Source organism: Carcharhinus amblyrhynchos, chromosome 11 (assembly GCF_965287045.1).
Source record: "Carcharhinus amblyrhynchos chromosome 11, sCarAmb.v2.hapA, whole genome shotgun sequence".
Taxonomy (NCBI): Eukaryota; Metazoa; Chordata; class Chondrichthyes; order Carcharhiniformes; family Carcharhinidae; genus Carcharhinus; species Carcharhinus amblyrhynchos.
Window position 1 is genome coordinate 20012861 of NC_137334.1, and position 26453 is coordinate 20039313.

The 26453-nt window shown below is 47.5% G+C and overlaps 1 protein-coding gene across 1 annotated transcript; it reads left to right on the top strand.

The window, feature by feature from the left end:
* Window positions 1-2366: 2366 nt before the first annotated feature.
* ramp1 (receptor activity modifying protein 1) lies at window positions 2367-22161 on the top strand. Its single transcript, XM_080198196.1, has 3 exons — window positions 2367-2508; window positions 17210-17348; window positions 20718-22161. Exons 1-3 carry the CDS (start codon window positions 2466-2468, stop codon window positions 20971-20973), a joined length of 438 nt encoding a protein of 145 aa, XP_080054322.1. The 5' UTR covers window positions 2367-2465; the 3' UTR covers window positions 20974-22161.
* Window positions 22162-26453: the final 4292 nt, after the last annotated feature.

Sequence of the window (26453 nt, forward strand, 5' to 3'; positions counted from 1 at the left end):
TGGGGTCAGTGGGATTATTTGGGGGTCAGTGGGTTTATTTGGGGTCAGTGGGTTTATTTGGGGGGCAGTGGGTTTATTTGGGGTCAGTGGGATTATTTGGGGTCAGTGGGATTATTTGGGGGTCTGTGGGTTTATTTGGGGGTCAGTGGGTTTATTTGGGGTCAGTGTGTTTATTTGGGGTCAGTGGGTTTATTTTGGGGGCAGTGGGTTTATTTGGGGTCAGCGGGATTATTTGGGGTCAGTGGGTTTATTTGGGGTCAGTGGGATTATTTGGGAATCAGTGGGTTTATTTGGGGTCAGTGGGTTTATTTTGGGGCAGTGGGTTTATTTGGGGGTCAGTGGGTTTATTTGGGGTCAGTGGGTTTATTTGGGGTCAGTGGGATTATTTGGGGGTCAGTGGGTTTATTTGGGGGTCAGTGGGTTTATTTGGGGTCAGTGGGTTTATTTGGGGTCAGTGGGTTTATTTGGGGGGCAGTGGGTTTATTTGGGGTCAGTGGGATTATTTGGGGTCAGTGGGATTATTTGGGGGTCGGTGGGTTTATTTGGGGGTCAGTGGGTTTATTTGGGGTCAGTGTGTTTATTTGGGGTCAGTGGGTTTATTTTGGGGGCAGTGGGTTTATTTGGGGTCAGCGGGATTATTTGGGGTCAGTGGGTTTATTTGGGGTCAGTGGGATTATTTGGGAATCAGTGGGTTTATTTGGGGTCAGTGGGTTTATTTGGAGTCAGTGTGTTTATTTGGGGTCAGTGGGTTTATTTTGGGGGTCAGTGGGTTTATTTGGGGGCAGTGGGTTTATTTGGGGGCAGTGGGTTTATTTGGGGTCAGTGGGTTTATTTGGGGGTCAGTGGGATTATTTGGGGGTCGGTGGGTTTATTTGGGGTCAGTGGGTTTATTTTGGGGGTCAGTGTGTTTATTTGGGGTCAGTGGGTTTATTTGGGGTCAGTGGGATTATTTGGGAATCAGTGGGTTTATTTGGGAATCAGTGGGTTTATTTGGGGTCAGTGGGTTTATTTGGGGGTCGGTGGGTTTATTTGGGGGTCAGTGGGTTTATTTTGGGGGTCAGTGGGTTTATTTGGGGGTCAGTGGGTTTATTTGGGGTCAGTGGGTTTATTTGGGGTCAGCGGGTTTATTTGGGGGGCAGTGGGTTTATTTGGGGGTCGGTGGGTTTATTTGGGGGTCAGTGGGTTTATTTGGGGTCAGTGGGTTTATTTGGGGTCAGTGGGTTTAGTTTGGGGGGCAGTGGGTTTATTTGGGGTCAGTGGGATTATTTGGGGTCTGTGGGTTTATTTGGGGTCAGTGGGTTTATTTTGGGGGGCAGTGGGTTTATTTGGGGGTCAGTGGGTTTATTTGGGGTCAGTGGGATTATTTGGGGTTAGTGGGTTTATTTGGGGGCAGTGGGTTTATTTGGGGTCAGTGGGATTATTTGGGGTCAGTGGGTTTATTTTGGGGTCAGTGGGATTATTTGGGGTCAGTTGGTTTATTTGGGGTCAGTGGGTTTATTTTGGGGGTCAGTGGGTTTATTTGGGGGTCAGTGGGTTTATTTGGGAATCAGTGGGTTTATTTGGGGGTCAGTGGGTTTATTTGGGGTCAGTGGGTTTATTTGGGGGTCAGTGGGTTTATTTGGGGTCAGTGGGTTTATTTGGGGGTCAGTGGGTTTATTTGGGGGTCAGTGGGATTATTTGGGGTCAGTGGGTTTATTTGGGGTCAGTGGGTTTATTTGGGGGTCAGTGGGTTTATTTGGGGTCAGTGGGTTTATTTGGGGGTCAGTGGGATTATTTGGGGTCAGTTGGTTTATTTGGGATCAGTGGGTTTATTTGGGGGTCATTGGGATTATTTGGGGTCAGTGGGTTTATTTGGGGTCAGTGAGTTTATTTGGGGTCAGTGGGTTTATTTGGGGTCAGTGGGTTTATTTGGGGATCAGTGAGTTTATTTGGTGGTCAGTGGGTTTATTTGGTGGTCAGTGGGATTATTTGGGGGTCAGTTGGTTTATTTGGGGGTCAGTTGGTTTATTTGGGGATCAGGGGGTTTATTTGGGGGTCAGTTGGCTTATCTTGGGGTCAGTTGGGTTATTTGGAGATCAATTGGTTTATTTTGGGATCAGTTTGTTTATTTTGGGGTTCAGTTGATTTATTTGGGGGTCAGTGGGTTTATTTGGGATGAGTTGGTTTATTTGGGATCAGTTGGTTTATTTGGGATGAGTTGGTTTATTTGGGTTCAGTGGATGTATTTGGGGGTCTGCTTGTTTATGGGGGGTTAGCTTTTTTGGGCTCACTCTCTCTCACTGGGAGAGCTGATGTCTGTGTCGTTTCGGTACCAGAAGCTGGTCTTTAAACCAGGAGGAGGAGCCCTGGATGTGGGTTGAGTTTAAGAGGTGGATGGGTGGCGCTTTGTAGCTGCGGCTTTGGCAGCGGCTGCGGGGGAGATTGAGGTAGAGAGTCCGGGAAGGGAGGCACAGCAGCGGATCCTCATGGCTCCCGGGACCGGCCGCTTCCTCGGCCTCCTGCTGCTCGGTAAGTTGCTGCTCCGGGGAGATCGGTGGCTCCGGGACTGGGGAGAGGGGGGTCCCATGGTCCGGCACCAAGTCCCGGCTACTGTGCGGGGGTCTCTCTCGGTGCCCAGCATCTGCGACCCCCCCCCCTGATTTCAACAAAGAAACTGGGGCGGGGGGGGGACACAGCCCCCTCACTGTGGGGGCTCTGAGATAGAGAGAGAGACACACACACACACAGAGAGGGACACAGACAGAGAGGGACACACAGAGAGACCAATACAGAGAGACAGAGGGGGGCGGGGAGAGAGATACAGAGACATACAGGAACACACACACACACACACACACACAGAGAGAAATCGAGATAGAGACACAGAGAGAGACAGATACAGAGAGAGAGGCACAGGGAGAGAGAGATACAGGGAGAATGAGTCACAGAGACTGGGGGAGCACAGAATGAGTTGGTGAATGACAGAAACTGAGACACCGACAGACCAAATGGATAGAGACTGAGGGAGGGAGAGAAGAAACTGAGAGAGGGGGAGAGAGAGGGTAATAGAGACACACAGTCTCTCACACACACAGTCACACACACACAGAGTCTCTCTCACACACACAGTCACACACACACAGAGTCTCTCTCACACACACAGTCACACACACACAGAGTCTCTCTCACACACACACAGTCTCTCTCTCTCCCTCTCTCACACACACACAGTCTCTCTCACACACACACACACACAGTCACACACACACAGATAGTCACACACACACAGTCTCTCTCTCTCACACACACACACACACACACACAGTCTTTCTCTCTCTCTCTCTCACACACACATACTTACACACACACAGATAGACTAGGACACTGGACCAGGATGAGAGAGATGGAGATACAGAATCACACACACACACTCTCACACGGATAGAGACACACACACACACACACCGATACAAAGTGAGGGGCAAACAGCAATTGAATGATTCACACACTCAGGGCCACAGCCAGTGTGTGCTGTGTAGGAATTACAGCTAGTGCACAGGGCCCTGAGTGAGTGGCTGGGTGAGTGAGTGAGTGGGTGGCTGGGTGAGTGGGTGGCTGGGTGAGTGAGTGGCTGGGTGAGTGAGTGGCTGGGTGAGTGAGCGAGTGAGTGGCTGGGTGAGTGAGCGAGTGAGTGGCTGGGTGAGTGAGCGAGTGAGTGGCGGGGTGAGTGAGCGAGTGGGTGGCGGGGTGAGTGAGCGAGTGGGTGGCGGGGTGAGTGGGTGGCTGGGTGAGTGAGTGAGTGGGTGGCTGGGTGAGTGAGTGAGTGGGAGGCTGGGTGAGTGAGTGAGTGGGTGGCTGGGTGAGTGAGCGAGTGGGTGGCGGGGTGAGTGAGTGAGTGGGTGGCGGGGTGAGTGGGTGAGTGGGAGGCTGGGTGAGTGAGTGAGTGGGAGGCTGGGTGAGTGAGTGAGTGGGTGGCTGGGTGAGTGAGCGAGTGGGAGGCTGGGTGAGCGAGCAGGTGGGAGGCTGGGTGAGTGAGTGAGTGGGAGGCTGGGTGAGTGAGTGAGTGGGTGGCTGGGTGAGTGAGCGAGTGGGAGGCTGGGTGAGTGAGCGAGTGGGAGGCTGGGTGAGCGAGTGGGTGGGAGGCTGGGTGAGTGAGTGAGTGGGTGGCTGGGTGAGTGAGCGAGTGGGAGGCTGGGTGAGTGAGTGAGTGGGAGGCTGGGTGAGTGAGTGAGTGGGTGGCTGGGTGAGTGAGTGGGTGTGAGTGGGTGGGTGAGCGAGTGGGTAGGTGGGTGTGAGTGGGTGGGTGAGCGAGTGGGTAGGTGGGTGTGAGTGGGTGAGTGAGTGAGTGGGAGGCTGGGTGAGTGAGTGAGTGGGTGGCTGGGTGAGTGAGCGAGTGGGAGGCTGGGTGAGTGAGCGAGTGGGAGGCTGGGTGAGCGAGTGGGTGGGAGGCTGGGTGAGTGAGTGAGTGGGTGGCTGGGTGAGTGAGCGAGTGGGAGGCTGGGTGAGTGAGTGAGTGGGAGGCTGGGTGAGTGAGTGAGTGGGAGGCTGGGTGAGTGAGTGAGTGGGAGGCTGGGTGAGTGAGCGAGTGGGTGGCTGGGTGAGTGAGCGAGTGGGAGGCTGGGTGAGTGAGTGAGTGGGAGGCTGGGTGAGTGAGTGGGTGGGAGGCTGGGTGAGCGAGTGGGTGGGTGAGTGAGTGGGTGTGAGTGGGTGGGTGAGCGAGTGGGTAGGTGGGTGTGAGTGGGTGGGTGAGCGAGTGGGTAGGTGGGTGTGAGTGGGTGGGTGAGTGAGTGGGCGGCTCTGGTGCTGAAGTTGCTCTGACACCTTCACAATGATGCAAAGGATCGACTGGAATCAATGCACTGATCAGTCACTGCTGCCACTTTCACCCCCGGCATTAGTGTGTGTGTGTGTGTGTGTGTGTGTGTGTCGGGGGGGGTGGGGGGTGGAGGTGGGGGGTGGTGTGGGGTGGGGGTGAATTCTGTTAATCCTGGCTCTCCAGCCAGCAGTGTGGAAAATGAGCAGCAAGATTCCCAATCTCCAGTCCAGGCACCGATTTCCCATCGCGACCCCTTTGCACCGTTTAACCCTGGAGCCCAGAGGCTCAGTAACCCTGCACTGGCACCGACTCCCTAAACCCAACTCTGCCCAATCTCTGCAATTCCCTGTCTGAACAACTCCCCAACCCACCCCCGGACACTGTCACCCCCCCCCCCCCCCACCCACCCCGGACACTGTCACCCCCCTGCCCCCACCCACCCCGGACACTGTCACCCCCCTGCCCCCACCCACCCCGGACACTGTCACCCCCTGCCCTCACCCACCCCGGACACTGTCACCCCCTGCCCCCACCCACCCCGGACACTGTCCCACCCCCCCCCCACCTACCCCGGACACTGTCCCCCCACCTCACCCCAGCCACTTCCCCTTCCCCCTCCCTGAACAGCCCCCTCCCCCAGCCATCCAGGAACAGCCCCCCCTCTAAATCCTGTATTTAACAAGTTGAGAAGATTAAGCCCCATTCTCCTTTCTCAATGCCCTCTAACTCCTGCTGCTGGGGTTTTAGTGTCAACCCAGCTGAGAAATGGCAGTGACATTCCTCACTCAGTGTTGATGGCATCATCTGCAATTCAATGTTAGCTTTGCTGAGCTCATTCCCCGCTCTGTTCTCGGGTTGACTGCGAAATTAAACCTGAGGAAAAAATGAGGCCGAGTCAGTGACCTTGTTACTGACAGAGCCCTCGATAAATGTTGAGGTTAGGATAGACCGGTGGATCATATTTGCCGATTGACAGTAAGTCTGCAGACTTTGACACCACTGACAGCAGCAGAAATTCAACAATTAAACCTGAACAGAGTTTGGATTTAATTTGGTGTGTCGCTTACTTGTTTCTTCGAACATGGTAGCAGTCTGTTGAATTGAATAATGATCTTTAGTTAATTTCCTATCGACAGAGTCAGTGCTGATCTCTGTAGAGCAAGATGCAGTAATATAAAACTGTTTAATTAAATGTCAAACATCTTCAGGATAATTTTAGGCTCCTATTTATAAAGCTGACAAATACAGACTGGTATTAGATTTAAAGCTTTGAGTCAGAGTATCTTTTGGCATAGAATGTGGCCTGTTTTATCTTATGCTGGTTCATTCAAATAGCTGTCATATTGTAATCTCGAAACTCACCTTTCTCCCAATTACCCTCAAAATTAGTCCCCTTGTTTTGTTTTAGTTGATCCCTGCTTTGTATCAATACTCTCTGAGTTTCGTGTTTCCCTGCAGACTCGGAGAACTCGCAACCTCTTTCAATTATTTTAATGTCTCAAAAGAGCTGACTGCACATATAAACTCTCACAACACAATTGTTTCTAATTGTAATAAAATATTAAATATCAATAGTATGAAGTACGATATCACAGAATGGCTACAGCACAGACAAAGGGCGCACGTTAGCACAGTGGTTAGCATTGCTGCCTCACAGCGCCAGTTCAGTTTCAGCCTTGGGTGACTGTCTCTGTGGGATTTGCACACTGTGCAGGTTTCCTCCGGATGCTCCGGTTTCCACCCACAGTCTGCTGGTTAGGTGCATTGGCCATGCTAAATACTCCCTCAGTGTGCCTGAACAGGCGCCAGAGTGTGGTGACTAGGGGAATTTCACAGTAACTTCATTGCAGTATCAATGTAAGCCTACTTGTGACACCAATAAACTTTTTAAAAGATCCGCCAGCCTATCATGGCAGTGCCAGCTCTCCGAATGAGCAATGTGCCTAGTGCCACTCCCCTCACCTTCTCCCATAACCCTGCACGTTCTTCCTTTTCAGAGAATGACCCAACTCTCTCTTGGACATCAATTTGTCTCCACCACACTCTCAGACAGTACATTCCAGATCCTAACCACTTGCTATGTGAATCAGTCTCCACCACACTCTCAGACAGCGCATTTCAGATCCTAACCACTCGCTGTGTGAATCAGTTTCCACCACGCTCTCAGACAGTACATTCCAGATCCTAACCGCTCACTGTGTGAATCTGTCTCCGCCACACTCTCAGGCAGTACATTCCAGATCCTAACCATCACTGTGTAAATCAGTCTCCACCACATTCTCAGACAGTGCATTCCAGATCCTAACCACTCACTGTGTGAAAAAGTTTTTCCTTGTGTCTCTGTTGTCCATCTTGTTGTCCAACGAGGGGCATACCTGCGATGGGTTGTACAAGGGCTGCTCTTGGTTGTTTCGAGAGTAGCCTAGTGCTTCATGTCGTTAGTGTGTGCCTAAACTGGATCAGATGCTGGGCAACACGACAGCTCAGTGACTACCACTGTTTGCTGTACAGACACATGGATTTGGGCCAGTGTCTGTGGGAGTTTGCACATTCTCCCCGTGCTTGCATGGGTTTTCTCCGGGTGCTCCGGTTTCCTCCCACACCCCAAAGATGTGCTATTAGGCTGATTGCTGTAATAAATTGTCCCTAAATTAGTTTTCCCTCAATGTGGAATGCCATAAGCATTGATAAGGGTCATGGGTGGAGGGGGAACTGGTAACGTTAAAATGGCGGCGCGGGCTCGTTGGGCCGAAGGGCCTGTTTCCCAGGCTGTTTTTGTTCTTTGTTCTTTATTGCTTTTTTAGCCAATTACTTTAAATCTGTGCCCTCTCATTCCTGATTCTTCCATCAATGGCAACAGTTTCTCCCTCTTCACTCTGTCCAGACCCCTCATGATTTTGCTCTATCAAATCTCCTCTCAACCTTCTTCTCCCCAAGGCAGATAGATCCAACCTCTCCAACCTATTCCAGTAACGGAAGTTCCGCCTCCCTGGAAACATTCTTGTGAATCTCAAGCGATGTTGATATTATTGTAATTGGTCTAGTGTTAACTTCATCTGATAAATTTCCCTTCGACACTTTGCATTAGTTACACTGCCCCTCCAGGGCCTGTCACCCCCTCTTTGATTGTTTTGTTTTATTGATCATTTATATTCTCTTTTTAAAGAACAGTAAGGGACTGTAAATGACTTTGTTTGAAGTTTATTTATTAGTGTTACAAGACTTATATAACACTGCAATGAATTTACTGTGAAAATCCCTGAGCCACCATACTCTGGCATCTGTCTGGGTAACGCTGAGGGAGAATTTAGCATGGCCAATGCACCTGACCAACAAGTCTTTTGGACTGTGGGAGGAAACCGGAGCACCCGGAGGAAACCCACGCAGGCACAATGGTTAGCTCTGCTGCCTCACAGCGCCAGTGACCCGGGTCACTGTCTGAGTGGAGTCTGCACATTTTTGCCATGTCTGCATGGGTTTCCTCTGGGTGCTCCAGTTTCCTCCGACAGTCCGAAATACATGTTGGTTGGGATGCATTGGCCATGCTAAATTCTCCCTCAACAGGCGCCGGAGTGTGGCGACTAGGGGATTTTCACAGTAGCTTCATTGTGGTGTTAATGTAAGGCTACTTGTGACACTGATAAAATAAAACAACTGACATGAGGAGAGTATGCAGACTCTGCACAAACAGTGATCCGAGGTGGAAATCGAACCCAGGACTCTGGCACTGTGAGGCAGCAGTGCTAATCACTGCGCACAAACTAATTTAAAGCTCCTTAAAGTTTAAGGGGCTTTAAATTAGTTTGTTTACGAGTATATTTTATTGGTCCGCTGGGTTATTTGAAAGGAGAGCTGCGAGGCAGAATAAACTCTCTCAAAGAAAAGTCTTTGAGTCTTGGTTTTGGCTTCAACTCCTGTTCATTCTTTGCAACCTCACTTCTGCTGACTATTTCTTATCAGAATCCTTCTGGGAGAATATTGGGGGTTTGTGTTCAGAGAAAGTGCATAGACATAGGGTTAAGAAACAGGAAGAGAAATGGCCCAGGTTTTGGTGTGCGTTGCAGGCTGGAGATGAGACAGTTGCATATTCAGTCAGGGACGAAAGAAGGGCAGTAATTCTAGACGATTTTTATGACCATCCCAATTTAGATGTGAGCGGATAAAGTGGGACTTGCAGTTGATCAGTCTGTTTCTAGCCTACTGAGGAGGGAAACATTGCTTGGTTTTGTTCTGGGACTGAGGTTGGGGGTAAACGGGTGATCTAATAGCAGAGGAACAACCGGGGAATAGCGATTTAAAAAAAATCATGGGGAAAAATCATTTCGGAATTGAAAACTCAAATGAGAATACGCAGCCTGAGGAAGAAAATCCAGTCGGATCAGGAAAATCCTGGGACAAATTAGCTGAAGGGAAATATTAGCCAAGAGTTTCACAAGTTGGCGGTGAAATGCTTCAAATATAGGACAAAGAGTATGAAATAAGTACTTTCCTGTAAGGCAAAAACAAGAAATAAATTATAAATCCAACTGAAGAAAATTTATAAATAAAAGGTCAAATGAAGGTCAAAGGTCACAGTAAACTTCATTGCAGCGTTAATGTAAGCCTACTTGTGACACTATTAAATAAACTTTTAAACATTGGGCAAAGATGTGAAGGGAATATAAATAACAGAAATTGTAAGTTTTTAATAAGCAAATAAAAAGTAATAGCATTTTATAATGTGCTTGTAAAAATCCTCATTATTTCTTTATCAACTAACATGTCTCACATTCACTTGTCATCCTAAACCCTCTCCTGCTCCCGTTAAACATTTTATACTCCTCGTAATTCTATTTTGTACTGTTAACAGCAACGCTGTTGTGTATCTCTCTCTCTCTCTCAGATTGGAATCATTTATAGCTTTTTCCACCACCTTTCCAGAGAACTGAATATCCTTCAACACCAAGAACAGAAAACGCTGGAAAACCTCAGCAGCTCCGACAGCGTCTTTGAGGAGAGGGTAGAGCCATCGTTTCGAGTGTGGGTGACCCTCCATCAGAGCTGAGAGCAAAGAGAATCAGCGGAGATTTATACAATTGGGGTGGGGGGTGGAATGGGACAAAGAGAGGGGAGAAGGGATGCAGAAGGTGCTAAGGATGTCCAGTAAGTAACCAGATTGTGAGAATGGCAGAGCAGAGGCACTGATTGTTATAGGATTGCCTGAGGAATGTGGTAGTTACCCTGAAGAGGTTGGGGAGTGTGAACGGCAGGGAGTGGACAAGGAGAGTGGGTGCAAAGTGGAAAAATGGAAGTGAAAAAGCATGATGAAATGGAATAAAATCAGTGGAAATGGGTTTCCAACATTGAATTCCACAACTTTAGCGCACGAATCCCCCTCCTCCACCTTCACCCCATTTCCATTTATTCAATTCCATTTCACCTCATCTCATTCATCCGTTTAATCACCCTCCTTTCTCACTTCCATTTTCCCACTTCTCCATTCCAGCTCTCCTCCTCCCCACACCCTGCTTCACCCTTTCGCTGGCACAGTGGTTAGCACCGCAGCGTCAGGGACCCGGGTTCGATTCTCGGCTCGGGTCACTGTCTGTGTGGAGGCGGCACATTCTCCCCGTGTCCGTGTGGGTTTCCTCCGGGGGCTCCGGTTTCCTCCCACAGTCCGAAAGACACGCTGGTTAGGGTGCGTGGCCGTGCTAAATTCAGTCTAACTGCATATTCCTCAGGCAGTACTTTAACAATCTGTTCTGCCTTTCCTGCATCCCGATCATTTATCAAACACTCTTAGCACCTTCTCAGCCTTCTGTATCCTCACTTACTTCCCCTTTATCCAATCCTACACCCCCACCCCAATAGTATAAATCTCTGCTGATTCTCTTTGCTATCAGCTCTGATGAAGGGTCACCTTGACTTAAAATGTTGGCTCTATTCTCTCCCCACAGATGCTGTCAGACTTGCTGAGATTTTCCAGTTTTTGTTTCAGATGCTGCAACATCTCGCTCTTATCCTTCGATTAAGCTAAGATGGCGGTTTTTGTGGATAATGTCCCAATTTCTGAACCAGAAGCTCCGGGTTACGATCCCACTTTTGGACATACTGGTCACAGAAGGTGTGTCTGTGATGTGACAGGTTCACTGGCAACTCGCAAATCCTTCCCGCACACACCTACGGTGGGTGATAGGAGAGTCCTGGTCAGTCCTGCTTGATGTGGAGTGCCCTCTTGAGCTATCACCTCCACCTTCAGACCTGTGACCTGTCGGCGGAACAAGCTACAGACCAAAGCGTGTGCTTTCCACCTTCTGAACCTGAAACGCTGAGAAAATAGCAGCATTCAGCAGCCATTGAATCCCTACAGTGTGGGAGGGGGCCATTTGGCCCATCGAGTCTGTGCCGATTCTCTGAAACAGCACCCCACTCAGTGCCCTCTCCACTCACCTCTTTTCCCCAATGCCATGCATTGATCGTGGCCAAACTAATCGATCTACACTTCTGTGGCCTGCGGGAGGAAACCGGAGCATCCGGAGGAAACCCACATGGCTTTCACGTATCGGGCACCATGCTGGCACTGTGGTTAGCACTGGTGCCCCACAGTGCCAGGGACCCAGGTTCGATTCCCTGCTTGGGTCACTGTCTGTGTGGAGCCTGCATATTCTCCCCGTGTTCGCACACGTTTCCTCCGGGTGCTCCACTTTACTCCTACAGTCCGAAAGACGGACTGGTTAGATGCATTGGCCGTGCTAAATTCTCCCTCACAAATAAACTTCAAACATTAAAACTTCATCCATTCGGAAGTCTGTTGCTGTTCCCCGTCTCAGTTTGATTTCTCGCGAGCTCTCCTGATGAGTACAAGATGAAAAGTTTTGATAGGCTGTCTCCTTTCTTCAGCAAAACAATTTAAGTTGTGACTGTGTTTGAAATTTGGTATTCTTGCACTTTTCTAGAGGGGCGCAAGACAAAAAGTTGTTGCAAACAGGTCTCTCTATTCCAGCAATGTTCAAATTCTGTATGAGTGATTGACTGTTTCTCAATTCCTTTATTTATAATTGGAATAGCTGGTTTTAACTGTTGTGCAAGTGCATTGGTAATTTCTTTAACCACAAGAATCCCACATTTATGGAATAGATTTGATCTGTCCCAGAACAATGCTGTTTTATGATTATTAGTGTCACAAGTAGGCTAATATTAACGCTGCAATGAAGTTACTGTGAAACGTGGCGACTATTACTTACGTGGCGAAAAACTGCAGCAGGCGACGGTGCAGAGGGACCTCGGGGTCCTTGTGCATGAGTCGCAAAAACCCAGCTTGCAGGTGCAGCAGGTGGTCAGGAAGGCGAATGGGATGCTGGCCTTCATAGCGAGGGGGATTGAATATAAAAGTAGGGAGGTCTTGCTGCGGCTGTATAGGGCATTGGTGAGGCCGCAGCTGGAGTACTGTGTGCAGTTTTGGGCGCCGCACCTGCGCAAAGATATTTTGGCCTTGGAGGGAGTGCAGAGGAGGTTTACTAGGCTGATACCGGAGTTAAGGGGGTTGAGCTATGAGGAGAGGCTGAATGAACTAGGCTTGTACTCGTTGGAGTTTAGAAGAATGAGGGGAGATCTCATTGAGACGTATAAGATGATGAATGGGATGGATAGGATAGAGGTGGAGAGACTCTTCCTGCTCAGAAAGGACAGTAGGACTAGGGGGCACAGCCTCAAGATAAAGGGGGGGTGGTTTAGAACGGAGTTGAGGAGGAACTTCTTCACTCAAAGGGTGGTGAATCTCTGGAATTCTCTGCCTGTTGAAGTGGTGGAGGCTGCCTCGCTAAATATTTTCAAGAAGCGGGTTGATGGGTTTTTGATAAGAGAGGGGATTAAGGGTTATGGGGAGAGGGCCGGAAAGTGGAACTGAGCCACGACAGATCAGCCATGATCCTATTGAATGGCGGAGCAGGCTCGAAGAGCCAGATGGCCTACTCCTGCTCCTATTTCTTATGTTCTTATGTTCTTAAAATGCCCTAGTTGCCACACTCCGGCGCCTGTTCGGGTACACTGAGGGAGAATTTAGCCCAGCCAATGCACCCTAACCTGCACGTCTTTCAGACTGTGGGAGGAAACCGGAGCACCCTGGAGGAAACCCACGCAGACATGGGGAGAACGTGCAAACTCCACTGAGATTAGGGGAGAAAAAAGAACCAGAGTGCATGGGTTAAAGGTGAAAGGAGAAAAGTTTAAAGGGAATATTAGGGGGGTACTTCTTCACGCAGAGAGTGGTGGGAGTGTGGAATGAGCTGCCAGATTAAGTGGTAAATGCGGGGTCACTTTTAACATTTAAGAAAAACTTGGATGGGTTCATGGGTGAGAGGGGTGTGGAGGGATATGGTTCAAGTACAGGTCAGTGGGATGAGGCAAAAAATGGTTCAGCACAGACAAGAAGGGCCAAAAGGCCTGTTTCTGAGCTGTAATTTTCTATGGTTCCACACAGACAGTGACCCAAGCCGGGAATTGAACCCGGGTCGCTGGCGATGTGAGGCAGCAGTGCTAATCACTGTGCCACCCCAGTACTGAAGCTCTACAAAGTGGAATCTCTCTTTCTGACCTGTTTATTCAGCCAGGCATTGATTTTTCTAATGGAGCTGTCAATCCCTATTCTACAACCTGACCAAGGAAGTAATCCCAAGATTCCCATAGCACGGAGAGGGTGATGTTAATACAAATCACCACCTGTGAAGTGCCTAAGCTCATTTCCAAATCTCCTCGATTGTGGCCTGGACATTTGTTTGAGACCAGCCCTGTCTAACCCCTTTGCGCATGAGGGGTCCCCTTCCAAAATTCTTCTCACTCCAGGGGCCAACGAGCACTGATTAAATTTGGGACGACATTCAACATAAACTACAAACAAAAAGAAAATGAGGAATGAAGAGGAACAACTTGCTGTGTGAAAAAAATCGAAGCAATGAATTGATGCAAAATGAGCAATAAGTAAAGGCAGCACGGTGGCACAGTGGTTAGTGCTGCTGCCTCGCAGCGTTAGGGATCTGGGTTCAATTCCAGCCTCAGGTGACTGTGCGGAGTCAGCATGTTCTCCTTATATTTCCTCTGGCTGCTCCAATTTCCTCCCACATTCCAAAGATGTGCGGGTTCAATGCGTTGGCCATGCTAAATTGCCCCTTAGTGTCCAAAGATGTGCAGGTTAGATGGATTGGCCATGCTAAATTGCCCCTTAGTGTCCAAAGATGTGCAGGTTAGATGGATTGGCCATGCTAAATTGCCCCTTAGTGTCCAAAGATGTGTAGGTTAGGTGGATTGGCCATGCTAAATTGCCCCTTAGTGTCCAAAGATGTGTAGGTTAGGTGGATTGGCCATGCTAAATTGCCCCTTAGTGTCCAAAGATGTGTAGGTTAGGTGGATTGGCCATGCTAAATTGCCCCTCAGTGTCCAAAGATGTGCAGGTTAGATGGATTGGCCATGCTAAATTGCCCCTTAGTGTCCAAAGATGTGTAGGTTAGGTGGATTGGCCATGCTAAATTGCCCCTTAGTGTCCAAAGATGTGTAGGTTAGGTGGATTGGCCATGCTAAATTGCCCCTCAGTGTCCAAAGATGTGCAGGTTAGATGGATTGGCCATGCTAAATTGCCCCTTAGTGTCCAAAGATGTGTAGGTTAGGTGGATTGGCCATGCTAAATTGCCCCTTAGTGTCCAAAGATGTGCAGGTTAGATGGATTGGCCATGCTAAATTGCCCCTTAGTGTCCAAAGATGTGTAGGTTAGGTGGATTGGCCATGCTAAATTGCCCCTTAGTGTCCAAAGATGTGCAGGTTAGGTGGATTGGCCATGCTAAATTGCCCCTCAGTGTCCAAAGATGTGCAGGTTAGATGGATTGGCCATGCTAAATTGCCCCTTAGTGTCCAAAGATGTGTAGGTTAGGTGGATTGGCCATGCTAAATTGCCCCTTAGTGTCCAAAGATGTGTAGGTTAGGTGGATTGGCCATGCTAAATTGCCCCTTAGTGTCCAAAGATGTGTAGGTTAGGTGGATTGGCCATGCTAAATTGTTCCTTAGTGTCCAAAGATGTGCAGGTTAGGTGGATTGGCCATGCTAAATTGCCCCTCAGTGTCCAAAGATGTGCAGGTTAGATGGATTGGCCATGCTAAATTGCCCCTTAGTGTCCAAAGATGTGTAGGTTAGGTGGATTGGCCATGCTAAATTGCCCCTTAGTGTCCAAAGATGTGTAGGTTAGGTGGATTGGCCATGCTAAATTGCCCCTTAGTGTCCAAAGATGTGTAGGTTAGGTGGATTGGCCATGCTAAATTGTTCCTTAGTGTCCAAAGATGTGTAGGTTAGGTGGATTGGCCATGCTAAATTGCCCCTTAGTGTCCAAAGATGTGTAGGTTAGGTGGATTGGCCATGCTAAATTGCCCCTTAGTGTCCAAAGATGTGTAGGTTAGGTGGATTGGCCATGCTAAATTGCCCCTTAGTGTCCAAAGATGTGTAGGTTAGGTGGATTGGCCATGCTAAATTGTTCCTTAGTGTCCAAAGATGTGTAGGTTAGGTGGATTGGCCATGCTAAATTGCCCCTTAGTGTCCAAAGATGTGTAGGTTAGGTGGATTGGCCATGCTAAATTGCCCCTTAGTGTCCAAAGATGTGTAGGTTAGATGGATTGGCCATGCTAAATTGCCCCTTAGTGTCCAAAGATGTGTAGGTTAGGTGGATTGGCCATGCTAAATTGCCCCTTAGTGTCCAAAGATGTGTAGGTTAGGTGGATTGGCCATGCTAAATTGCCCCTTAGTGTCCAAAGATGTGTAGGTTAGGTGGATTGGCCATGCTAAATTGTTCCTTAGTGTCCAAAGATGTGTAGGTTAGGTGGATTGGCCATGCTAAATTGCCCCTTAGTGTCCAAAGATGTGCAGGTTAGGTGGATTGGCCATGCTAAATTGTTCCTTAGTGTCCAAAGATGTGCAGGTTAGGTGGATTGGCCATGCTAAATTGCTGTCCAACGAGGGGCATACACGCGATGGGTCATACAAGGGCTGCTCTTGGTTGTTTCGAGAGCAGCCTAGTACTTCAAGTCATTAGTGTGCGCTTAAACTGGACCAGATGCTGGGCAACACGACAGCTCAGTGACTATCACTGTTTGCTGTGCAGACACATGGATTTGGGCCAGTGTCTGTGGGAGTTTGCGCATTCTCCCCGTGCTTGTGTGGGTTTTCTCCGGGTGCTCCAGTTTCCTCCCACACCCCAAAGATGTGCTCTTAGGCTGATTGGAGGTAATAAATTGTCTCTAAATTAGTTTTCCCTCAATGTGGAATGCCATAAGCATAGATAGGGGTCATGGGTGGAGGGGGTACTGGTAATGTTAAAATGACAGCGCAGGCTCGTTGGGCTGAAGGGCCTGTTTCCTGGGCTGTTTTTGTTCTTTGTTTGTTCTTGTTCTTTGTAAATTGCCCCTTAGTGTCCAAAGATGTGTAGGTTAGGTGGATTGGCCATGCTAAATTGCCCCTTAGTGTCCAAAGATGTGTAGGTTAGGTGGATTGACCATGCTAAATTGCCCCTTAGTATCCAAAGATGTGTAGGTTAGGTGGATTGACCATGCTAAATTGCCCCTTAGTGTCCAAAGATGTGTAGGTTAGGTGGATTGACCATGCTAAATTGTTCCTTAGTGTCCCAAAGTGCGTAGGTTAGGGGGAATTAGAAGGGTAAATGCCTGGGGTTACAGGGATAAGGCAGGGTATGGGCCTGAGTAAGATGCTCTATCTGAAGAGTAGGCACAGACTTGATGGGCTGAGTGGCCTCCTTATTCACTGTAGGGATTCTATGATTCTAAAGGACTGTATTAGCCCCTCTGACTCTGAATCCCCAATGTCTACTGCAGTCTCGCCTGTGCTGCGAATCTCAGCCTTGAACCATCACCTGTTGGTGCGACTGAGGACCCAGGGCAGGTCCATCACACAAGGATCATTACCCATGCAGGAACTGAGAGTACAAATCCCTGGTTGCTACACTCTGGTGCCTGTTCGGGTACACAGAGGGAGAATTTAGCATGGCCAATGCACCTAACCAGCACATCTTTGGACTGTGGGAGGAAACTGGAGCACCCGGAGGATACCAACACAGACACAGGGAGAACCTGAAAACTCCACACAGACAGTGACCCAAGCCGGGAATTGAACCTGGGTCCCTGGGGCCGTGAGGCAGCAGTGCTAACCGCTATGCCACCGTGCCGTCCGTGAAAAAGCTGCAAATACTCAGCTGGTCAGGTCACCTCTGGAGAGAAAAACCGAGTTAATGTTGGTAACGGTTCCAATTTCAGATTTCCAGCATCTGCAGTATTTTGCTTTTGTGGTCTCCGGATGGAGACTTGAGTCGACAACTTCCTGACTCTGCCGCGAGAGTTTGGAGTTTATTAGGGTTTTACTGAGACTGCTATCAATATCTCTTTTCAGCTGACCACATCATTCTGCTGGCTGCCTGCAATGAAGCCTATTACTCCTATCTTGTCCACCACATTTGCTTGGAGGCTTACAAGTTCCAGATGATTGATATTGGACAGAAGCTCTGGTGCGACTGGAAGGAGACATTAAGGTACTTTTGGAAATTCTTTTTAAAACATGAGAATAGAAAATCAATTGGAACATTTTTCACTTGCAGTGTTTTCGTTACTATAGTGCTGTCAAATCTCCCCAAGTTAGTTCCTTGAGGAGTGAAGTTTGAAAAGTTTGTAGGGTGAATGCACTGCCTTGTTGTATATTGAGTTAGAATCATAGAATCCCTACAGAATGAGACCATTCAGCCCATCATGTCTGCACTGACCACAATCCCACCCAGGCCCTATCCCCATAACCCCATGCATTTACCCTAGCTAGTCCCCCTGTCACTTAGGGGTAATTTAGCATGGCCAATCCACCTAATCTGCATATTTTTGGGACTAAAAGGAAACTGGAGCACCCAGAAGAAACCCACGCAGACATGGGGAGAATGTGCAGACTCCGCACAGTGACCCAAGCCGGGAATTGAACCCGGGTCTCTAGCACTGTGAGGCAACCATTGTGCCACCATGCTGCCCTTCTATTAGTTGTATAAATGATTCTCAGCTTCCATTCCTGGTCTGTGCTGAGTTAAGCAGTGCAGCACTTCACATGTTACAGATTGCTACAGTAGGGAAACAAAGTTTTTTTTAGAAGTCAGTTGACATTCTGACTCCCAGTTACAGTTCATGTTGGAAAATGTACACGTCTGGGAACTTGTACGTGTGTGTGTGTGTGCGTGTGTGTGTGTCTATGTACATACATGCATCTGTGTCCATGTGCATGTGTTTTTATGTGTGTGTGTTTTTACGTGTGTGTATGTGTCTATGTATATACATGCATCTGTGTCCATGCACGTGTGTTTTTACGTGTGTGTGTCTATGTATATACATGCATCTGTGTCCATGTACATGTGTTTTTACGTGTGTGTGTGTGTCTATGTATATACATGCATCTGTGTCCATGTACACGTTTTTATGTGTGTGTGTGTCTATGTATATACATGCATCTGTGTCCATGTACGTGTTTTTACATGTGTGTCTATGTATATACATGCATCTGTGTCCATGTACATGTGTTTTTAAGTGTGTGTGTGTGTGTGTGTATCAGCTTGGATGTGTGTGTTTGGATCTGCATGCAGTTTGTCTATCTGCATACGAGTGTGCATATACCTGTGCGTGTATCTTACCTGCATTGTTAGAAAGATGCAGGCCAGTTAGTGAAGTCAAACCCAGATACAGAGCTTCTCTTTATGGAGAGAGTTTGTTGACCTGTTCAGTCTCATAGCTCTCTTCCCATTCAGCCCAGTGTCCCAGGCATCCCCTGTTCTCCATGCTCAGTGGCAATTAATACCCAGCACCCATTCCTCATAACCTGAACAATGTGATGGACATTAACAAACGGTAACAGTATGATTGACAAAGTATTGAAATGCATGTCCATAAGACCATAAGCATAGGAGCAGAATTAGGCCACCTAACCCTCCACCCTTCAATCATAGCTGATATTTTTCTCATCCCCATTCTCCTGCCTTCTCCCCATAACCCCTGATCCCCTTATTGATTAAGAACCTGTCTATCTCTGTCTTAAAGACACTCAATGACCTGGCCTCCACAGCCTTCTGCGGCAAAGAGTTCCACAGATTCACCACTCTCTGGGTGAAGAAATTCCTCCTTATCTCTGTTTTTAAAGGATTATCCCTTTAGCCTGAGGTTGTGCCCTCAGGTTCTAGTCTTTCCTACTAATGGAAATATCCTCTCCACGTCCACTTAATCCTGGCATCTCGGTATCTTGTTAGTTTCAATAAGATTCCACCCCCCCCCATCCTTCTAAACTCCAAGTACAGACCCAGAATCCTCAACCGTTCCTCAAAACACAAGCTCTTCATTTAATGTCCACTTAACCCTAACCATTGTGCTGGTCGAGAGCCGTAAACTCAATCTAAGCAGAGACTTTCCTGCTCTTGTCTAGATACACACTTTAGGGACTGAAGTTGCGGATCTGGAATGGGAAGCTCATAAGTGATTTCTTTCTGTAATACTACGTCAGTCGCGGGCTGCAGCTCAACAGAGTGACTTGGGTGTACCTCTGACTATCATAACTTCAAATAAATACTGACAATAAAGAAGGAAGGAATATTTCTGTAGCACAACCTCAGGCTGACTGAAAGCACTTTAGAACAGCAATTACATTTCAAAAATGGTTCATTGGCTATAATGTAGGAAATGTGGATCAAAAATTCAGTTTTACTCTATCCCATTCAATATATCACATACCACTTTATATAAAATCTCCTCCTGTTTATTTTGAAGTTTATTTATTTATTAGTCGCAATAGGTTTACATTAACACTGCATTACTGTGAAAATCCCCCAGTCACCACACTCTGGTGCTTATTTGGGAGAATTTATCATGGCCAATTTACCTGAGCCACACATCTTTGGAGTGTGGGAGGAAACCGGAGCACCCAGAGGAAACCCATGCAGACACGGGGAGAACATGCAGACTCCACGCAGACAGTGACCCAAGCCCGGAATCGAACCTGGGTCTCTGTGAGGCAGCAGCACTAGCCACTGTGCCACCGTGCCACCCAGTACTTTTGGGTATCTGATTGTTTTGATTGATTTTCACTGTGCTGCGTAGTTTCTCCTGGTAATTCTCATTAAGGTCCCCTTTTTCCATTGTTCATTTGCAGGTTTTAATAAGGCATACAGAGGTTAATGAAAGAATGTTGGAAATACATGATTTCTTGAAAGATACCCGTTAAAGTTGTCAATGATAGCCGTGATGTGGAGATGCTGGTGTTGGAGTGGGGTGGGCACAGTAAGAAGTCTCACAACACCAGGTTAAAGTCCAACAGATTTATTTGGGATCATGAGCTTTTGGAGCACTGCTCCTTCATCAGATGAGTGGAGAGGTCGGTTTCACAAACATGGCTTATATAGGCAAAAACACAATTGCATGATAATGGTTGGAATACAAGTCTTTTTTCACAAGTAAAGACTTGATTGTCTGAAAAATCTTGGGTTCCAACCATTATCATGCAGTTGTGTCTTTGTCTATATATGCCATGTTTGTGAACCCACCTCTCCACTCACCTGATGAAGGAGCAGTGCTCCAAAAGCTCGTGATTCCAAATAAACCTGTTGGACTTTAACCTGGTGCTGTGAGACTTCTTACAATACTCGTTAAAGTTTCAGGTATACAAACACCTCAACAGGTAGCCAAATCACATCAGAAAAACACTAAAGTATTTTTTCTTTTACATTATTGTGGTCCTGCTCTCCATTCTAATCTTCTTCAATTCCGTTTTCCTTTGCGGGATATCGCTTATTTAAAAGCTTTATTTTCCTCTACACCTTGTTTGATTTGGGCATTAGCCATTGCACCTACCCCCTTGCTAATGTGTGCTGATCCTTTCTTTGCAGCTCCTATGGGGATCTCACCAACTGCACCTTCCTGATTGCCAACAAGATGGACTGCTTTTGGCCAAACCAAGTGGTGGACCAATTCTTTGTCACTGTCCACCGCGAGTACTTTGCAAACTGTCCGGTCTCTGGGAGAGCCCTGGGGGATCCCCCCAACAACATTATGGGGCCTTTTATCGTGGTCCCGGTGATGATCACACTGCTGGTGACGGCTCTTGTAGTCTGGAGAAGTAAACGGAACGAAGGCATTGTCTAAAGTCTTCACCGTGCCTTCTGGTGGTGGAGGACATGACGGGTTTTAACCCGGATAAAGCAATGATACTGTCTCAGCAGCCAACCCCACATTGGAGAGCGTCAACAGCAAGTTGAACTGCAGAGAGGGAAGTCTCAAACTCGCTGTTGAATGGTCACCGATGCCTGAACACTCGAGACTTTTTAGACATCCACTGGTGCTATTCAGGGATATTGCTTACGTTTAATAGGTTGTCTGTCTCAAACCTTCATACAGCACAGTAACGTTTCAATCATCTGAACCGGGCCATTAAGTGTTTGTGACTTAAATGTTGACAGATTTTATAAAGTACCTGTTGGATCGTGCTGATCGCTTGTGTGGAAACTGTACCAGTCGCCCCATGCATGTGTTGACGTTCATATCATTTTTTTATTATTCTCTCAGTAATGGATTTGTCTGACAATCCATTGATGTACTCCTGAAAACTTCTATCCATGTTCCTACACCTGAATTTTCCTTATTGACGACTGAATGAATTGGCCAAACATTTGATCACGTGATCAACCCTGCTAATGTCCGCGGGACGCGAATAATTTAGAGAGAGAAGGAAGTTGGCCAAGGAAAAATGGACAGAGTCAATGGAAATGTAACTTTTTTTTTGTTTTAATCCAGATTTATTTATTTATGATGTTCAAGTTGCCCGTGTAAACCCAAATTGTAGAGCAGGTCCGCACAGCTTTCTGGAAGTAAAGCATTACGTGGATTATTAGGCGTGATGAGAGTTGATAGGTGAGGTTCTGGGATGGTATTGAAGCCACTCAAAGCAGGGACAAAGGGTAGATGGGAATGTGGTTTACTAGGTTGATACTGGAGTTGAGGGGGTTGAGCTATAAGGAGAGGCTGAATAAACTAGGCTTGTACTCGTTAGAGTTTAGAAGAATGAGGGGAGATCTCATTGAGACGTATAAGATGATGAATGGGATGGATAGGATAGAGGTGGAGAAGCTCGTCCCGCTCAGAAAGGACAGTAGGACTAGAGGGCACAGCCTCAAGATAAAGGGGGGGTGGTTTAGAACGGAGTTGAGGAGGAACTTCTTCACTCAAAGGGTGGTGAATCTCTGGAATTCTCTGCCCGTTGAAGTGGTGGAGGCTGCCTCGCTAAATATTTTTAAGACGTGAGTTGATGGGTTTTTGATAGGCAAGGGGATTAAGGGTTATGGGGAGAGGGCGGGAATGTGGAACTGAGCCACGACAGATCAGCCATGATCTTATTGAATGGCGGGGCAGGCTCGAGGGGCTAGATGGCCTACTCCTGCTCCTATTTCTTATGTTCTTATGTTATGAAACTGGAATGAATGAGCCATTGAATGGTGGAGCAGGCTCGCGGGGCCAATTGGCCTACTTCCGTTCTTATTTTGTATGTAACAGTCAAACTTCAGTTGAGGTCAGGTATGATCATTTCCAAAAGAAAACTGGATATATATTTGAAGGGGTAAATTATGGTAAAAGAGCAAGTGGCTGAAACGATTTGGATAGTTCTTTCATACCCGTGCTGGCCCTTTGATGGGCCGAGTGGCTTCCTTCTGAGCTCTATGACTGCTTGCATTTTGACCGAAGCTAAAATTGGATCTTGAGCAGGGAGGGCTTAAAATTGTTTCCAGCACCCTTGAACAGAAGTGGAGAATTGATAGTGCTGCCATTGCCTCTCCATCATCCGTGTTAGAAAGTGCAAGTATGGGATGGCTTCTTAGGGTTACGCTGTGCCTGCTGTCAGATTCCTGCGGCATTCACTGTAGGAAGCAGCCCATAATGAAGGGAACCTGCTCTTCATGAACATTCAGCCCCTCCGAGGAGAGAGAGAGAGAGAAAATCGATAAGGATTATCTTTGTAAAGATTGTATCATTAAGGAAAATGTTCAGCTGTCACAGTGATTAAAGATACATTTAAAAACCCAACAGAGCCTCAGAAATCTTAAAAGAGTAAATAAAACATAAAATGCTACAAACACTCAGGGAGAAATAGACTTAACGGGTGAAATTTTACCACCACTTTAAGCCTGTTTTGCAGCAGGAAACTGCTGTAAAATTGAGCATAAAGCCACTAGTGCGAATGGTGCAGTTTTTGCAACCGGCACGATTTTACAATATCCACAAATGGGCAAGAGGCTGTTAATTTATTGAAATCTATGCAAATGCTGTTTAGCATCTGCTTAGCGAGAATCCGTGCTGTTCACTTAGCTTCATGGCCACATTAGGAGACGTTTTCTCCAGCAAGGAAAACACCCATGATCGGGGAAACCATGATCAGTCTGGGTATTGGGGGCTGCATCTGGCCATGAACCCCCTCAATTGCAGGAGGGAGGGAACTAGCTGAGGCTGCCTGCAGTAGCAGGGGCCTGACAGCTCTCTTGTCTCTCTCTGTCTGAGTCCTGCTAATGCTAATGGGCACCTGCAGCATCAGAGGTCTGCACATGCCCGCCAGGAGGCCATATGAACTTATATGGAGGACTCCATCATTGTCTGTATAGCCTGTTGTATGTCTATTTATGTTTATTGATGTCTCCTTTTACATCCACAGGCGATTCGGTCCGCCTTGTTGGCCAACAAGGTGCATACACACGGTGGGTCGTGCGAGGGCTGCTCTTGGATATTGCTTCGAGAGTTGCCTAGTGCTTCACGTCGTTAGTGTACGCTTAAACTGCACCAACTGACGGGCAACACATCAGCTCAGTGACTGTCACTGTTTGCTGTGCGGATACAGGGACCTGGGTCAATGTCTGTGGGAGTTTGCACATTCTCCCCGTGCTTGCGTGGGTTTTCTCCGGGTGCTCCAGTTTCCTCCCACATCCCAAAAACGTGCTTTTTAGGCTGATTGGTGTCAATAAATTGTCCCTGAATTAGATCTCCCTTAATCTGGCGCACATATAATTCCCTAAATTTCCACCCCCTTTATTGTGGAGTTCCACTAGAGGCAGACAAAAACGTCAACGATCGACGTAAGAGTCGAATAAGGCACTCACTGAGTGTTAAAATGGGCAGCACGGGCTTGTAGGGCCGAAGGGCCTGTCTCCTGTGCTGTCCTTCGTTCTCTGACACACTGGATATTTCCTCTTGTGGGAGAATCTCAAACGAGGAGAGGGTTTTTTTTTCTGCGAGTGGTGAGTCTCTCTCTCTTCCTCAAGAGGCAGTGGGAGCAGAGTCTTTGAATATTTTTAACAGCCAAGCTGGATAAATTCTGGATTAACACGGGGGTGAAACAGTGGGGGGGGGTGGCGGTCAACAGGAATGTGGGGTTGAGGTTACAATCAGATCAGCCGTGGTCCTATTGAATGACACAGCAGGTTCGAGTGGCCTTCTCCTGCTCCTATTTCATTAGGGAGAGGATGTTTCCTCTGTTGGAGCATCTAGAGCTCGGGGTTACCTAACCTACATATCTTTGGGCGATTTAGCACGGCCAATCCACCTAACCTACACATCTTTGGACACTAAGGGGCCATTTAGCATGGCCAATCCATCTAACCTCTTTGGACTGTGGAAGGAAACCAGAGCACCTGGAGGAAACCCATGCAGACCCAGGGAGAGTGTGCAAACTCCATCCTGACAGTCACCCAAGGCCGGAATTGAACTCAGGTCCTTGCGATGTGAGGCAGCAGTGCTAACCACCGTGCCACTTTGTTGCCTGCTCAGGTCGCACACAGACTGAGTGGAGGTGAGCAGCAAAGGGGGTCAGCTCCTCCTCATTCAGCCTCTTCAACGTATGGGACACTGCATCATGAGTAACAACTACAACACACCAAGTACAAGTTAATCATTATTTCACCTGGAAGGACAGGGATACGTTTGCTTTGGGAGGTTTTGGACAGGAGGGGCTGGGAGTAATGGATGATTGGACCAGGTCATTGGGTGGGTGCTGGAGGAGCGGAGTGGGGAGGTTGCAGGATATGGTCCCTGGAGAATACCAAATTGACAAGATGTTAGTGGTGGTAGCACCATGTTGGAGTAATGTCAAAGGATACAGTATCACATCATGAACAAGTCCCCGGCCCCATGCACCTATCAGGCATGGATCAGTAAATGGACACATGGGGCAGGATTTTCCGACCATGCTTGCCCCAAGGCTGGGAAATCCCACCCAAGGTTATTGGACCTTTGCCCGGTTAGTATCCCGCCCTCTATGATTCCTGCGCCAGGCTGGGTGAGAAAATTCTGTCCACAGTATCATGTATTACTTGTCTTGGGTTTGTAACTGGACATAGAAACATAGAAGCTAGGAACAGGACAAGGCCATTTGGCCCTTCGAGCCTGCTCTCCCATTCATCACAGTCATGACGGATCATCCAACTCAATAGCCTCATCCTGCTTTCTCCCCATGACCTTTGCTCCTGTACGTCCCAAGTGCTATATCCAACTGCCTCTTGAATTCAATGTTTTGGCATTGATTACTTCCTGTACTAATGAACTCCACAGGCTCACCACCCTTTGGGTGGAAAAATGTCTCTCACCTCTGTCCTAAATGGTCTACCCCGAATCCTCAGACTGTGACCCCTAGTTCTGGACTCCCCCCACCATTGGGAACATCCTCCCTGCATCTACCCTGTCTAGTCCTGAACGTTTCTGGTAAATCTTTTAGCTGGCGTGGTTCAAGTGTCTTTTGGAAGTCCATATACACTGACCGCATCAACCAGATCACCCTCACTGTTAGTCATAAGAGTTTATTAAAACATTAGATAAAAGCAAAGTTCTGGAAGGTGTATGAAAAACTCAGCAGGTCTGGCAGCATCTGTAGAGGGAGAAACAGGGATAATATTTCGAGTCACATCTGACATGCAACATGTTCTGTTTTTATTTTGCTTAAACATGATTTACCTTTAACAAATCCATGCTTGCTTTCCACGTGTTTTGTCTCAGATCAGTGTTTCTATCAGATTTAACCCATTAAAATAGTTTTAAGTAGCTGGGGTTTGAGTAGATCCATGCAGTACCTGGCCCACCAATGTTAAAACCTCTTGCTGTTCCTACTCTCTACTTAATTTCCATTATTATTTATTTATTAGTGTCACATGACTGTAACATTATCTTCTGCACTCTCACGTTTCCTTCTCTATGAAGTGTGCTCTGTCTGTATAGCACACAAGGCACAATACTTTTCATTGTACGTGACAATAATAAATCAAATAAAAAAAAAACCCAAAGCAAATAAGCTTACATTCACACTGCAATGAGGTTACTGTGAAAATCCCCTAGTTGTCACACTCCTACTTGAATAGACTGAGAGAGAATTTAGCATGATCAATGCACCCAACCAGCATGTCCTTCAGACTGTGGGAGGAAACCAGAGCACCTGGACGAAACCCACGCAGACACAGAGAACATGCGGACAGTGACCCAAGCCAGGAATTGGACTTGGGTCTCTGGTGCTATGAGCTGCAATGCTAACCATTGTGCCGGTCTAACCTGTTCTCTATCCCATGCTAATATATTATCTGCAATTCCATCTGTAATGA

Coding starts and splice junctions, on each gene's coding strand:
- ramp1 (XM_080198196.1), top strand. CDS start 2,466: ATGGCTCCCGGGACCGGCCGCTTCCTCGGCCTCCTGCTGCTCG. Junction 2,509..17,209: donor CCTCGGCCTCCTGCTGCTCG/GTAAGTTGCTGC, acceptor ATCTCTTTTCAG/CTGACCACATCATTCTGCTG. Junction 17,349..20,717: donor GACTGGAAGGAGACATTAAG/GTACTTTTGGAA, acceptor CTTTCTTTGCAG/CTCCTATGGGGATCTCACCA.